The 16652-nt window shown below is 36.4% G+C and overlaps 3 protein-coding genes across 3 annotated transcripts; 1 reads left to right on the top strand and 2 right to left on the bottom strand.

Annotated features, from left to right (window-relative positions):
- The first annotated feature begins 7010 nt into the window (after positions 1 to 7010).
- On the top strand, positions 7011 to 7693 carry LOC108998787 (oleosin 1). Its single transcript, XM_018975486.2, has one exon. The coding sequence runs from the start codon at positions 7107 to 7109 to the stop codon at positions 7527 to 7529; it is 423 nt and encodes a 140-aa protein (XP_018831031.1). The 5' UTR covers positions 7011 to 7106; the 3' UTR covers positions 7530 to 7693.
- Positions 7694 to 8843: 1150 nt separating this feature from the next.
- LOC108998819 (cyclic nucleotide-gated ion channel 2-like) lies at positions 8844 to 11829 on the bottom strand. The gene is made up of 7 exons (XM_035682953.1): positions 11255 to 11829; positions 10910 to 11125; positions 10475 to 10779; positions 10121 to 10232; positions 9776 to 10012; positions 9515 to 9601; positions 8844 to 9354 (listed from the first exon to the last, which is right to left on the bottom strand). The coding sequence occupies exons 1-7, from the start codon at positions 11801 to 11803 to the stop codon at positions 8962 to 8964; spliced, it is 1899 nt and encodes a 632-aa protein (XP_035538846.1). The 5' UTR covers positions 11804 to 11829; the 3' UTR covers positions 8844 to 8961.
- A 2336-nt stretch (positions 11830 to 14165) lies between these two features.
- On the bottom strand, positions 14166 to 15489 carry LOC108998817 (zinc finger CCCH domain-containing protein 54). Its single transcript, XM_018975522.2, has 2 exons — positions 15133 to 15489; positions 14166 to 15090 (listed from the first exon to the last, which is right to left on the bottom strand). Exon 2 carries the CDS (start codon positions 15074 to 15076, stop codon positions 14348 to 14350), a length of 729 nt encoding a protein of 242 aa, XP_018831067.1. The 5' UTR covers positions 15077 to 15090; positions 15133 to 15489; the 3' UTR covers positions 14166 to 14347.
- Between the last annotated feature and the right edge of the window lie 1163 nt (positions 15490 to 16652).

Here is a 16652-nt window from a genome sequence, read left to right as displayed (position 1 = left end):
GTTTAAGGATAGTATTGAGCGGGCGGAACTCTCCTCCCCAGTCGGATTGAATGGATATAACATTTGAGGAAAATGTATTACTGACATAACGTAAGAAGGCAAGAAAAATTGAAACCACATCAGATTTTGCATGCAACGGAAAAAACCATATATATTTGGTGAAGTCGTCTACAATAGAGAGGTAATATCTGAAACTCTTGGTGGACAGCACAGGCGCTGGTCCCCATACATCTAAAAATAAAAGTTGAAAGGGAGATGAAGAACGAGAAGGAGAGGGAGGATGGGGAAGAACATGAGACTTTGCTTGTAAGCATGCAGAACAAACAAACGAGGACATAGTAGTAGAAGTAGGTAAATGAAAATTGCGGATAGTGAGTGAAGTGACACGGGGGTTGGGATGGCCCAAACGATAGTGTCAAATCTGAGATGAAGTTCGTTCTCCAATGAGTGCATGAGGAAAAGCAGGGGTGACGTGTTTGAGAGGTGGCTGTGTCGTTGGGTTAGCCTCTGCACCAGCTTGAAGAACATATAGCCCATCTTTAACATTGCCTTGAAGAAGTACCTCCCGGGTGCATAGATCCTTCACAAAAAAATCAGAAGAGTGAAATTCAAAAAACACAGCATTATCATGACAGAATTGTCTAACAGAAAGCAGATTTCTAGTGATCAAAGGAACATGTAATAAATTTTTGAGAAAAAATTTGCGAGAAGAGAAAGAGAGTTCAGCCATGCCAGTGTTTTGAATGGGGAGCACAGATCCATCCCCAATGCTCACTTGATCCGAACCAATGTAAGGAGTAGAGTTGATGTTCAAATTGGCAAAATCAGAAGTAAAATGATTCGTAGCAGCGGTATCCGGAAACCAATTAGAGACAGAAGGAGGAACAGATGGGAAGGCAGTATAGTTGGCGTGAAGAGAGGGAGGGGGAGGAGTTTGATAAGAGTGATCAAAATGATAGTAACAAGACAGAGCAGAGTGACCAGATTTTTGACAAACTTGGCACGTTGGTCGTTGAGGGGAGTTGGAAGAGAAGTTGTTGAAATGAGGAGTGAAAGAACCACGACCTCTGCCACGGCCTCGCCTTCCACGGCCACGACCTCTGTTAGAGGATGAGGAGGGAAGAGAGGGCTGAGTGACAGTCGAGTTGGCAGAAAGAGGGGTAGCAGAGAGAAGGGAATGGGTTTGATGTGCTAGCCGTGACTCATGGTTGAGCAGATAACTGAAAACTTGAGTAGACGAGAGTGTTTCGGGACGGGTTGTGATTGAGGTGACAATAGATTCATATTCGGAACCTAGACCAGCTAAGAGGTAGATAATGAACTCATAAGAGGAGAGGGGTCGACCAGCAGCACTGAGTGAGGACGAGAGAGCAGTAGCTTTGTGAAAGTACTCTGAAATGGTTTCAGAGCCTTTCTTCAAGGTAGCCAACTGGTATTGCGTTTGCATAATGTGAGCCGAAGATTGCGCCGAAAATAGGGAAGAAAGAGTATTCCATACTTCACGCGAGGTTGTGCATTCGAGTACTTGAGCTAGAACATTATCGGTCAGTGAGGAGTTAATAGCCGAGAGAACGAGTTGATCTTGAAGAGCCCAGTCAGTGTAAGCTGAGTTGGGTTTGCCGTCCACAGTGGGTGGAGGAGGGGAAATAATGCCATCAATATAACCAAAGAGACGATGACCTTTAAGGAAGGGCAAAATCTGGGCTTTCCAGAGAAGAAAATTGTCAATATTGAGCTTAACGGTGACTAAATTTGTGGCAAGGTTGGTGATAGTGGTGGGAGAAGGAGAGGAATTGGATTTATTTGGAGCCATAATAGACCAGGAATGATAGACGTTAGTCTTGGACTATGCTCGTGATACCATAATGAAGTAAAGAAGGTTGCACGGAAAGTGCATGACAGAATGTCAAAGAGAAGAATCAGAATTTCAATATTGCATTTCGTATTTGTCTTTTCCTCAATACAATAGAGCTCCAGCAGTGAGCTATTTATAGCCAACAGTACATACACGATTTATAAGAAATGAATACAAGATTAAATCTCCACTGTACAGCTCATCAATTTTCTGTTGTGCATAACAGATTCTAGAGCTTTCCGTGAGTGAGAATTGGTTATTTCTGTACAGAGGCAGCTTTCTGTATTGATGTAGTGCGGGCACAGCCTTCTTGCAAATCCGTGGAGTCTGATGCTTCAATTATCTCTAATTTATTTATTTTTTTCAAAATTATTATGTAGCGCTTGCACACTCACGATTATAATTATAATTTATATATATATATGAAGTATTGATTTGATTTTTTTGTTAAATTTCCAAATTTTATGATCATTCTTCCCTTTTCTTTTGAAGATTTTCTTAATATTTAGGTTAATTTTAATATTTTAGAAATTTCATTTGTAAATTCGCTAGCTCTTGCTGGTCTTGCACAATAAAATGTTCATGTACCTTCTCAAAAGACGCCATTCAATGATCAGGAAAAGAAAAAAAAAAACAGAGAAGATGTTTTTTCTTCTTCTTTTTTTTTTCAACTGACTATATTTGTTGTTTATGAAATGTACTTCTACGTTGAAAAACTCATCATTAAAGACATTTGACTGAGACATTCGGGACAAACTAATATATATTTATCAATGAAGCTAGTCTGTCGTTTCAATTCTACCGTCAGTTTGATTGCTTGTCAGAAAACTATTTAAAAATAATAAAAAAATATTAATAAAAAAATATAAATAAAAAAATTAGATAAAAAAAATACTAATTTTGCACTAGCGCTAGTCCTATTCTATATATATATATATATATATATATATATAGCTGAAGTAAGTATCAAAATAAATGATGATGATATATACATGTGAAAGGAACAAATCAGAAAACGTTGTACGTTCACACCAAAATCAAATCATGAGGAAGCAGTAATTATTCTAAGTTGTAACCAGAATATGTCATGCGCTTTCTTTACTGACAATCGGAATTTAAAGTCGTTGAGCGCAGTGAGGTTGACATTCAGTAAATATCTCAAACTTTTAACTTAATTTATTATATATAGGTAGTGATTAGTCAGTGAAAACATGTCCTTTACTCCGTTGGAATCCAAACTAACAAGTTTGACATTATATAATCATGATCAGCCATGGTTAGAGTTAATATATATATATTTTTAATTTCTTATATATTGATGCACGACCAAATTAAACTTGACTAACATATATATAATAATGATAAAGTCCTAAGTCAGAAATTCTCCTCATCATATTTTTGATAATATATATATATATGAGATCCAAAGGTCCAGTGCTTTAATTAGACTACATGCAGTGTCTCCATGCATGCATCATGTCAGCTGACTTTTACTAAACGTAAATAGTTTAAATCTTAGGTGATTCGATGACTCAAAAATTTCTTTAATAATTATCTCATGACTAATTAGTATCAGCCCGCCCCCCTCCCGCTAGGGGACGGGTCAGCCCGCCTCCGTTAGGAATCTTTCATGCGGGGTGGCGGTAGGGCCGACGGGAGCGGGCCCCTCTGCCACCACTATCTATATATGCGCATGCACACCAAACTGGTTGGAGACAAAGAGGTCGTCGTCTCAAATCGAGGAGAATTAATTTGTATAGTTCTTTACCTAACAAGAGTCAAGAGTATATATCAAAATAATTATCTCCAGCTACGTACCTATTGATCGGATAGAGGCGGCCTACAGTCGAGTAGCTAGAATATTATATGGCCATTTTTCGACTTGATTAATATATAGCTAAACACTCACTCACCCAACCCCCATATTTATATATACTAATTAGATCAATCATATAATTATTTAAGTTTATAGCTTCTAAATTTGAATGCTAATAAAGAAAAAACAATAAATCCCATAAAAAAAAAAGGATGACTACAAAAACTAATAAGAATTTAATTAACTTTTCGTAATAATTTATCTTATCATTTTAATTTTTAGGTAACCGATTATACGATCGGAAGTTGTTAGCGTTTTAATATTTGCATAATATTACATGGGATCGGAGTTTGATGTATAATTATAAATAATAATTAACGAGTTTTTTTTGCATAAAAGCGACCCAAAATATTCAACGATGCAGTCGATATTATTAGAGCAGCAAATTACATGCACAGCTCATATATATAATAGAAAAACGAAAAGAGTAATTATAAATTAAACAAAGTCGACAATCGATTACACGATCGAGGAATATTTATATGGTCTGAGACAAAACTGCTTAATTATTTAATGTACTTGCAATAATGAATATATATAAATAGAGTAATGCTACATATAGTCATGTAATGTGTAAATGCCGTACAGTCATTTTAAAAAAAAGTGTGATCTATTATTAAAAAATTAATTTATTTTTATATAAATCTCATATTTATTCACTTTTTTCAAAGTGACTATATATATAGACTTTTTAGGACATGAGTGCGAGCTAGCTAATTAATTAGGTTGTATAAGTAGTCTTAATTAGTTCGCACTTCTTTCGAATAATTTGCCGACAATATTATATATTATAAAATATATGTATCCTACGATTTATGATCAAATTAACCCATATATACGCGCGGGTAACCTCTGTGGGAAGAATTAATATTGATATAACTAAGGGAGTGGAAATTGAAACGAAATGATCAGTGTGAAAGGAATATATATATATATTATAGTAGGCCACTTTTAAAGGCATTTCAAAACCATTAATTAGGTGTTGATCATCATCATGTGAAAAGACTTCCTCGATCGAGAGCTAGCTATTGAATTCATATCACGAGTCAAGGAATTATAATTAGGATTTCCACGAAAAACTTTTAAAAGTTATATATTGACTAACGTACGTAACGTGGTTTACCAAAACTAGTAGATATAATGACTTATTATAATATGCATGTGTGATTATGATATAGTTGTATATATGCATGCATGCAGGGACGGATCATATCCTAGCTAGCTAGGTGATATCAAAATGTCATTCATGTCATTATTATTATCCAACCGTGAGCATTAATATAATTACAATCATATAATTTTTTTTGTTAAAAAAATTAAAGATATATTACTCCAAAGTCATTAGTGTCAACATGATTGCATTAGGTTATATGTTTGGATACTGAGATAATTTCAGATGATTTGTAAATATATAATAGTAAAAAAGTAGTAAATATAGTAATAAAATAATAATAAATAATAATAAACTATTTGTAAATAATAGTGAAGTAGTCTCAATACTTTTTAAAACTGGATTGCCTTTATTAATTACCCGTTTCACGGAGTTTCAACTTTCAAGTATATATACATATCAAAGTTCCCAGTCATCATAATATTCCCCAAAAAAAAAACATAAATGTCAACGTGCCAAAAATCAAATTTTACAAAATGGTAATGTAACATTATAACTAATTTGTCAGACATCACACCGGTAATACTGTAAAATCACACACGATTTTTCGCGTGGACAAAATACCCAAAACTTTGGAACATGTATTCTAGGTCTAGGACCGGTCTTTGGGCCTTCCCTTTTCTTGATCTGGGCCATTCGTTTAATATATAGTTCCTTGTTTAGGCAGTATTCTTTTCTCTCGGTCCTCTTATCAGTATTAACCAATCCAAATCTTTAGAATCAAATATGGTCCAGTTTTGTTTTGTTTTTTGTTTTTTGTTTTAATTTTCTTCTTCTTATTTTTAGCTCTTTCAACTTCTAAGTGATCCAAAATGTCTTTCCTTTTTCATATAAATTTCACCATATTTCTTATAAAGTTTATTCCATCACGAGAATATTGTCAAGACAAAAAAAAGGAGAAATGATTGGTATAAGTTTCAAATAAACAAGCTACATACAAAATCTTGTAAAAAAGTAGATCCCACATAAAAAAAAAGTGTAAAAAAAATTATTTTTTGTTAATGGGACTCACTTTTTTACGAAAAAATTATATAAAATTTATCTATTTGAGACTTAACTGACGTTACTAAAAACAAAAAAATGGTTTAAAATTCAACAAAATATCTGATCTTACAAACCTTAAAATCTCTTGAACGTCGTCATTCACGAATCTTCAACGTCACTTTCTTTTGTTTGCTTTGAATTGTGAGCCATTTTCTGTATAAGTATTATCTATGCATGCATCATGCATTAAAGATAAGTGTTAGATGATCTACACATAAATCTTACGTTAGAAAATTACACATTGACGTGGCTTAAAGTGAACCATCCGAGTGTAAAATTTATTTTATTGTAAATTAGTAAATTATATGATGATTCATACAATTAAGCCATATAAGTATATATAGATTTTTTGGATAAGATTTTTTATATGCAAATCAAACATTTCAGGGATCGAAGTCAATTAGGCTTTAAAACGAAATAGGAGAAATATATAATATCCTGATGAGAAAAACCAGCTTATAATGAATCATGCATAGCTGATGTAGTCGAATAAGCCAAATCCTTGTGCAGCTTTTCTTTCGCTCTCTCTTTCTTTTTGATCGGTTTTTTCACAAAGTACTTGATTCTTGTCAATTAGTACTTTTCTTCCCAAATAAAAAATAAAAAAAACCTGCGCATATATAATATCTAAGCCCCAAATCGTCTCATCCGCTCAATAGTACTCTGCTTACAGGATGAACTCCCGAACAATATTAATGAATTCAGTTGTTTTATTTCATGTTTTTAATCAAATTGTTACGAGTACTACTCATGTACAATAATGACATATATACACATGCATGCACTTAATTCGATTATAAGTAGTCGACGTCGAGCACTTGCGCTCGATTGTTTCCAGCCGATCGAAGTCATTATCGAGCACTCGATCGCTCTCTGATCTCTTGATCAACAATCTAATCAAATCGGACAAAAACGTCGACGTACGTACGTGTCTCGAGACCAGGGCCAGTTCCTCTGCATGCGGTCCGTGCATGAATGCTCTCCAACACGTGCCACCCTTTCTTCAACGCGTGCAAATGCACCGGCCCCTCAACCCTCTCTATAAAACCCACCTCGATCCCTCCCACGTCTACCTACGATCAGTATCACAAGCCCCACTAGCATATATACGGTGTTTCTCTGCTCAATTCTTAATCGTCCGATCTTCATCGATATATCCAATGGCCGAGCACCAACAGCAATCCCAGCACCCAGCCCAACAACCCCGGTCACATCAAGTTGTCAAGGCAGCCACAGCGGCCACCGCCGGAGGGTCCCTCCTGCTACTCTCTGGCTTGATCCTAGCCAGCACGGTCATCGCCTTGACCGTAGTCACCCCACTGCTTGTGATATTCAGTCCTGTTCTCGTCCCGGCGGTCATTACAGTCTGTCTTATTATCTTTGGGTTCTTGGCCTCCGGTGGATTCGGAGTAGCGGCGTTGACAGTTTTGTCGTGGATTTATAGGTACATGACGGGAAGGCAACCACCTGGGACGGAACAAATTGACCAGGCACGCATGAAGCTGGCTAGCAAGGCTCGAGAGATGAAGGACAAGGCTGAGCAGTTTGGTCAGCAGCATGTCTCTGGTGCCCAGAGCTCTTAAGCTCTCATCTACGATGGAAGCTGTAGTGGACGGGTTCATTGGTTGTCTGTTTCTCGTTATCGTGTTGTGGTTTTTGAGTGCTTTTTATTTTGTGTCGATCTGTTACTGTCGATGTAATGAATTAAACTCTTTTAAGTGAATTAACTTGAATTTCTATTTTGATTTTTTTGCTTTCTTTAGTTTCCTGAGGAGCTTGATTTGGGCTATTATTTTCTTATATAAGCTGGTAATTTTTATTAATTTGTGAATGGGGCTTGGAAGTAATCTGATCGATAGATCAGGCCTGCACGCACTCGAAGTCATGCACCTTAATTAGTACGTACAGGACAGGTGGCTGGATCGATGAACGCAAAATACAAGCGTATACTCGCTCATCAGAAGGCTTGTTTTTTGCTTTTGAGGCATGACAAGTGATTCATATATGCATGCAGCAAAACACGTGTAAATTTTATCAAGATTCCCATAAACGGCCTGCCAATATCTTAATCTTAAAGAGAGGACAAAATCAAGGCAATTTTGTTATTTGTCACGACTCATGAAGCTGATAATTATAATTATAAAGATGATCAAGAGATAGAAAGTGGGTTGTTACGAAGGACTTAATTGCCTGAAAGCTCAAATATGTCATAATATTATCATATGATCTTAGGATTAAGATTCTCTTCACCTCAAATATTTTATTACGTCATATATTAGATTTTGAAAAATGAGGGAGAAAATAAAATTATTTTTTATATTTTATTTGAAAGTTTAAAAAATAATTAGATAAAAAAGTTGAAATATTTAAAATTGAAAAAAATTTGTATTCGAGTGATATTTAAAAAAGAAATTTTTAGATGATATAGGATAGTATTTTCCAAACAATCCATGCGGGGATAAGTGTTTCGGAATTTAGTAGTAGATTTCTTTAGATGTTATTTCAATTCATCGATCGGTGAAATATATAACTTAAATTATTGTTCGTGAACTGTCCGCGTAGAGTACTGTTAAAAAAGATATATATATATATATATATATATATATATATATATATAATCAAATCAAAAGAGCTTTAAAAAAAATTAGATTGAAATTCTAGATTGAATTAAAAGTACAAGCCGCGCGTTACGCTAGCTAGCAATTTGGGATAGGTGAGAGTAGTACTGTGAGACGTCTTACATGTACGTGTGCCGGGGCAAGTGTAGAGATCAGATGATCATGTGCTTCAGAAATGGAAGTGCATCATGGCTACTACGTACTGATAAACAAATAGTTTAACCAAAGTTTGTCAACATAAACATGAATTTTTTTTAATTTTATTTTTTATTCCAGGTGATCATGAGGCCTGAGTGACATGAATAATATTGCAGCATCCTGTACGTCTGAGCAGATTCTCAGTACTGCCTGATCTATTTTGCATCAAAGGATCAAGATCAGTAGTCACTACTGCTGATCACCTAGTTCTTATCCTGTAGCGACGCCAAGCAAACTGTATTATGACGGCTCCCCATGTTCGCCAATTGGACGAGTAGTATCTCATCGTCCTCTTAATTAGTCCATCGCTGGAAAACTTGTAACGGAAATGTTCGGTTATAAATCGGAGATTGCAAGCATCCAGACCATATGCTTCTACGGACTCTAGGCAAACAAATGTTGCAGGTGAGGACGGAAGCCGATCTATAAAAGTTTGGTGGAGGCACCAGGATAGGAGATCTTCACCCAGAAAGCTACCAGCTTCAAGCACAGTACTCGTCGTTACGAACCCTTTACCAAGCGCTTGGCGACGGTTTAGGCGTCCATTAACTATAAATATCATCCTGTGAACAGGGTCTCCTTCTCTAATAATCTGCTAATTTATGGGAACACCAAACTAGTTAAACAAAAAGAAAAAAAGAAAAAAAAGAGAGCTGAAATTCTTAAGATCAGCCGTTCTACGTACGTACGTACAACTAATTGCAACTTAATTAAATAAATCAAGTAATAGATCGAAGGAGACCATATCGCACCCTTTCGCCTCTGGAAAAGAAAAGGGGTGTGACCATATCGCAGATGTTGTCAAGAATAAGATCGTCCAACACTTGGAATAGAGGAACCTGATGATGATCAATGAGAGAATATTATACAAAATAAAGTGCAATTAATTAATGTAAATAAATTGAAGTTCATTTTCAAAATAATGTCATATTTTATTTTAAACTTTTCGATCGTCTGTACGTAGATGACAAGGGAGATATATATATATATATATATAATATGGTTTTTGTTACCTTCTTGACAAGATCTATGCAAAGATAACGTTTAATGTCCCTACGGAGGCCATCGGGCAAATCTCTGATCAATTCCATCTCATCCAATCCTCCCATGGCTGCCCCTCTTAGGCGTTCAAAATGGCGAACTCTCCGTCTCAAATGAGATGGCAACTGCCTTCTTTTCATCCACCTCTCCATGTCTCGATATCTCAGCTGCATTTCTTTCTTAGTTGCCGTGACCGTATGCAGAATTATCTTCATAATTACAGAGACAAGTTCTTCTAAATTATAATATTGTATTTGATACGTCATGAATAAATTAAAGTTTAAGAATAAAAAAATCACGTGAGTAATGGGTCACACCTGGATGTTGCCAACCAAAGTAATGAAGAGTGCCAAGCCCGCAAGCGTGATGCAAATACTGACTATCAATTCCAACCAGTTACTTGAAGGCTCAAGAACATTTCCGAAAGTGCTGCATGTAACATATATATATATATATAAGCATAATTATATAAACATGATTAATTACGTACTAATTAACTAATATATATAGTACAAAAAATTATTCAGATTATTAATTTATTTATTCAAAATCTAAGCTACGATCTAAAAATTCATGGAAATTAATTAATGCATTATAACAATTAATTAGATTTTCGTATTGGCATTTATAAATAAGATTATAATAATTATAATATTTATTTAATTAATTACCTAAGGTTCAGAAAGCCCCAGTATATGGGATAGAGGATGGTAAGAGCGAGGGAATTGCTAGAAAATACTGGAAGTGCCTCCGAATAGATCCCAAAATTGAAAGGCCCATCGACATCCAAGCATAATGACCTATTAATTGTTGTTGCTGGAGACTGGTTATAAAGACAAGTACCAATTCCCTCTGAGCAAAATAAAGAGAGATTACATGAGTAGTTGTTAATCCTTGGTCTGTCACATGAGTACTGTTGCTGGAGGCACGACACCAGTCGTTGTGTTGAAAGGGCATACCAGCATCCCCCTGCAACCTGTAGATCATATATATATATATATATATATATGATATATAAATTACTTTATAATTATCAAATAAATGGGTAAAATGGGTTCATATTTTGAAGGATGAAGGTAGCTAGCTAGCTAGGCATGCCAGCTTACATGAGAAGCAATGAAGTAGGCAAGGAGATTAAGGTGCAAACGCCACCAATCACTGCCAAAGATATAACCTGTGACCTTTTGCAGTTTCCTCAACAAGTAAATGCTATGGTAGAGTTTGGGAAGGAATTGAAACAAGTAGGTTACTAAAAGTATTGTCATTATCAGCTTAATCCCTTCTTCTTTGAGCAATTTCGGGACTACTAACCACGTTACCACCTGCCAAATTAATTAAAGGAGAGAAATTCAGCTATAGATCAGGAGGCCTGTCCTGTAAAAGAAGTGTTCGTGTGATCATGTATAATATAGAGAAAGAATTAAGCATCCTTTGTGAGAGAAACAAGTTACCTGAGGAACCGGAAGTATTACAAAAGCATCCAACCAGAAACCCTTCAGGGAACGCAGGTTGTGAGATGCAATCGCACGTGCGTCCCACACCAGCTTCCCACACCCAACAACCAAAGATTCGGTCGACACGTACGCCAGCCTTAACTGGAGCAAGAGATGGCACAGATGAACCAAGTCCACACACGTGCGAACAACGGTGAGGATAGCAGCCAACGCAACGTTTATGTAGAAACATGGGGCACCACTCGGGCTCAAGGAAATCGTGTAGAAGAACAGAGGATCCAAGGCCAAAGCCATGCCACGTGCCAGCAAGACGGCACGGTTCCACCTCAGCACGCGCTTGCTTCGTGGGTCCGAAACTCTCCCGAAAGGGCCCCAGCTGGGGCGGCGAAGGTTACAGTCAGAGCGGATGGAGTGGAAAACAGGGACACCCACCTGAGTGCAGGCAGAGCATTCGTTGAAGTTCTTGGTAATTGCAATAGGCTCATGATCGCCATCGCTAATGCTATGGCTGTTTCTGTTATTATTCTTGTCAGGATTTCTTGACATCTCTATCCACCTATAAATATTATATTATCAACAAGCAAAAGAAAGTAAGAATTCAAAACCCATACATGATCTCAATCCAATCACCTCAACAACATGGCACATTTCTGCGTGATCTGAGAATCTGATCAGATCAGAGAGGAGTGATACCTATCTTAATTACCTTGAGAGGGAGGACATGGTTGGAAGTGAGAGAGAGAGAGAGGGTCTGAAGGGATTATAATGGAGGGCCGGGTTGTCTGTGTCAGAGGCACGTAGCTCATGGAGGAGATGTCCTGGCTGTGAGAAGGAGGGAGACGCTCTTACGTGGATGGTCGGTTAGCTATAAATCGACTGTAGTTGGGTCCACATAGCTCAAAGTGTCTTACTTACCTTCCATGTCAGCAGAGATGGGACAACCCATACCTATCAAATTTCTTAATTACGCATGAGTTGTTTTTCCCCATATATATTATTTATTACTTTGAATGCCGAATTGTCTTTGGTATGGCATAAAAATGAGGGTTTTGCTTTATGACTAATTTGTGACTTCATCGTTAACCAGTTTTCATGAGTTGCTATTAATTCTTTTAAAGATAATTTATTGCAAGAATTTTCATGTTCTGGTCATCGTACCAGCTGGTGTGGTATGCGCATGAACAAATATATGAATTCTTTTTTATTATCAATTAAGACAAAAACGACTGTAGTTTACTGTTGCATATATAGCTAGAGAGAGAGATCTAAAAGAAAACAATATTAGAGGTGGTAAAATGAAAAGAAAAAATGGAGGAAATTAAGATGCTCTTGCATTATGGAAATGATAGTCCTTTTTTATTTGAGCAATCAATAATAATAATGATAATAGTAATAATCTTAAAAAGCTTCCATTTTTGTTTGCTTAAAGTGATAATTGTCGAGAGAGAGATTTTGAGTATTCATTTATGGTTTTTGTGGAGAATTACTTAAAATTAATTTTCTCAATATTGAAAGAAGCAAAACAGATAAATAAAAAAGAAAGCAAATTAAAGAAACTTTTTTAAGATCACGAAAATGAAAACCCAAAGAAGAGCAAAAATGGATAAAGGCCGGTGATGGTAGGGGTGAGTACCGACTTAAGTGGAGTCAGATTTAGGAAAATTTGACTTTGACTACGACTCTGATTCCAACTCTGACTTGTGTAGGCTTCAATCAGACTCCGACTCAAACTTGTCAGAGCGGAGTTAGATTTAAATTTTTAGTTTTGGGCTTTTTTTACCTTCATATTTAACTTATTTTAAAATGAAATTTTTATGGGCTTTTAAATTTCAAATTTTACACAAAATTTAAAACTAAAACTAAAACTAAATCATTCACTGCTAATTTATTTCTATATTAATATCTAACTTTTTTTTATACTAGACTTCTACAATAATTTCTTATTACATGTTATCGTATTATACTAGTGTCTAACTTATTTTTACACTAGACTTATTTCTAGTGTCTAATTACATATTATTATATTTTAGTAAATTAGTATTATGTATTATTAACTTATTATACTAGATTTATTAGTTATTTCTATACTAGTGTATAATTTATTTCTATACAAGACTTATACTATAGTGTCTAATTACATATTATTATACTTTAGTAAATTCATATGTGTTAATAACTTATTATACTAGACTTATTTAAATACTAGTGCCTAACTTAGTTATGTACTTGATTATGTATGGTAGTAATATTATAATGTTTATATATACTAATTAAACTATCATTAATCTATTTATATTATAGTATAAGTATATTATTATATAATAATTAGCTCATATTCGTATATTATTGAATTTAACTATATAAGTTCTAGTTATATAACTATATAAATATATATTTTTATAATATATGTACAATATCGAAGTCAGATTCAAAGTTAAAGTCGGAGTTGGAGGATAAAGTCAGAGCATAAAATCGGAATCCGTCTAGCGAAACCTTCGAGTACTCCAACTCCGACTAAAAAATTAAAAATAAATCTGAGTCGGATTCAAAATGGTATTTCAGAATTTTTGCTGAGCCCTAAGTGATAGGAGAGAGAATTTAATATTGCAAAAGTTTTGCATTTGGTACGTAATTGGCTCCATTATTGATCAAGAAGTCCAACGTGAGAGATTATTCAGTCAAATCGCGCGCAGTTTAGAAATGAATTGTTAGCGTTGTGCCCCATATGATCATCTAGCCTGCATGCATTTCATTTTTTGCTTTTGTTTTCGCTTCCAGTTAGTATTAATTAAGACTAGATCATGAAAAAATAGTAATAATTTGAAGGCGAAAAATAGAAAAAAAAAATAAATACTGCAAAATTCACATTCTTTCAAAGGCTTTTTAGATAATCTTGATGCTGACATTATTTACCCAAATGGAGTCCTCAAATTAAGATAGGCAGTAAACAAAAACAATCTTTACTTAAACGTAATTACGCATATTTACCCGCAAAAACATATATCATGTTCCTCAAGAATTGACACATATATATGTCTCATCTTCTCAAATGCAGCGCACACACACATATATATATATATATATATATATTTACTGCAACAGCTCTGAAATCCAACCGAGATGAGGCAAATCCGAATCTGGTAATTCCCAGCAATTAGAAGTAGAGCTCCTCTGATCCCCTGCCTCCTCGCAATCCCTAATCTTCAAGCCCCTCAATGTTTTCAAAAACTCCGAAACACCATCAAAACAATTACTCTCATTCTTCTTCCTCGTCAACTGTTCTGGCACCGGTGGTACTGCTGATATGGCTCCCTCGTTTCCATTTGATCTATCCCCAGTACCGTTATTTCGTGCCCGGTAAGCGTAATGGAACTTGTATTTGGTCTCCGATCTCAGTTGCTCGGGCGTGTGGGCGAAAAAACATACCTTACGTTGGCAATATTTGCCGGCATTGCATGCACGCGTGCGGTACCTTGCGGGGTGCAGCCAGTACTCGAATACTCCGTGCGCAAACTCACAGGCATCGCTCTTAGGGCATTTCCCGTTCATGCGGAAGGCGGGGCAGGCGATGGCCGAGTAGTTGAATTTACTTGGGTCCCGGCGCTGGGCCTTTTCGCCGCGGTGCGCGTAGGGGCACTCGGTCCAGTCGTGGCTTCGCACTCTCGGGCATCGCTTGATCTTAAAGGCGTACATGCGGAACTCATCTGTGCCAAACACGGCGTTGTCAATGTGGTCAGAATTGAACTCGGAAGGAGTGACGACTTGGGGAAACTGCTGCTCGGAGAAATCGTAGAAACCGGGATTGATGCCATTCAACATTTTTTATGGCTGGATAAGATTTTAGAAAGGGAAAGAGAGAACTTATCGAAACTGCACTCGTACATGCACAAGGTTTTACGGTTTCAAAGGTAAGAGAAAAATCAAGTGCCAAATTTTCTTTATACAAATCGAGAATGCATGACAATGGGATGTGCGTGTGTGTGTGAGTGTCGCAAATTCCAAGAAATTAAGATTGAAAAGAAAATTCAACTCCAGGATGCATTGGGTTGAAGAAATCCGAAAACTTCAGGGGCTTGAGGGATGCAAACAATCTGTTAAGCTTTAATCTCTTCATAATACCTCTGCTTATTGGTTCGGAGATAAATATTGTTTTTGTGATTGCAAATATGGGAAGCAGAGAGCAGATCCATTAAGCATGCCAGAGAAATCTAAGAGGCAAGCTAGGCTGTTAGAGGAAGCATTGAAGTGAATTAGGAAGGTAAGGGAAAGGGTACGTGCATTTATAGCGACAGGAACTGAACTCTGCTAGAGTTAAAAGCTAACCATTATGAGTTACAATTGAGTCCACAAATGGACCCTTCGTCTAACGGTAACGGACGTCTGCTGGGGTTCCCCTTAATGGGCATGACATTGGCATGCATGCTTTCTTTGCCACCGGGAAGACATTGGTTAACACAATCTGCCAGTTGTGAGCCCATGAAGAGGCAGCTTGGCCATTTGATGTTGGCCATTGTTGCAACTTGCAGTGCGAAATATGCTTAACTTTGCAATTAACTCACCATCTGGTAGAATATAATTAATTGGAGATCTCTTGATGAAATCAAGATTTTATGACCTAAGATCTGTGAATTTGCTAAAGCACCCCTCACCAGAATCTACACTACTTTCTCATAATTACTAATTGGCATTATTTTGCCCATTAATGAAACTGGAGATCATGAAACAAAGTAAATGTGGTGACGTAAAGATTGCCGATCGCAGGGGTTTAACGGACGTTTCGATGAGACCACAGTAAACAAAAACCCAGAATCGACGTTTTATCGACTCCGGCCCCCACACCACAGAGAGAACAAATTTTGCTAAAAATGGCAAACGCACGGCAATCCACACGTGGAAATGATAAGTGACCCGACCCATATTTACGACAAAAGTAGTAAGAGATTCTCGCATTCACGTGTCAGAGGATCAAATACCCGAGCTGGAACAGTTTTGAGTTACTCTTCCTGCTCTTATTGAGAGGTGTCCTTCGGTTTGGCAAGCGTTCATTTCTTCTCTTCTCTGTGGTTCCGTTCGTTCACAAAACAACAAAAGCAAACAAAACCGACTCTCCCTTCGCTGCAACAAAATGGTTGTTGGTTGTATATGTAACGCCCCATCCCACGGTCTATACTCTAAATAGACTAATTAATAATATAATTGGAATCTCATTAAAACTTTATAAAAAGTAAGAACTTTTCATTTTCAAGTAATGTGAAATCTTATACACCACTTATTCTTATCCATATCATATGGGATATCACAATTTATCCTTCTTAAATTCCTGACGTCCTTGTCGGACCTATTCATTGTAGATAGCATGATTCAAGTCTCACATTTCTAGTTGAACCTGACTCTG

This window comes from Juglans regia, chromosome 11, assembly GCF_001411555.2.
Source record: "Juglans regia cultivar Chandler chromosome 11, Walnut 2.0, whole genome shotgun sequence".
NCBI classification, from domain to species: Eukaryota; Viridiplantae; Streptophyta; class Magnoliopsida; order Fagales; family Juglandaceae; genus Juglans; species Juglans regia.
Note: the sequence above shows the minus strand (reverse complement) of the source record. Positions and strands in the feature narration are given on the sequence as shown.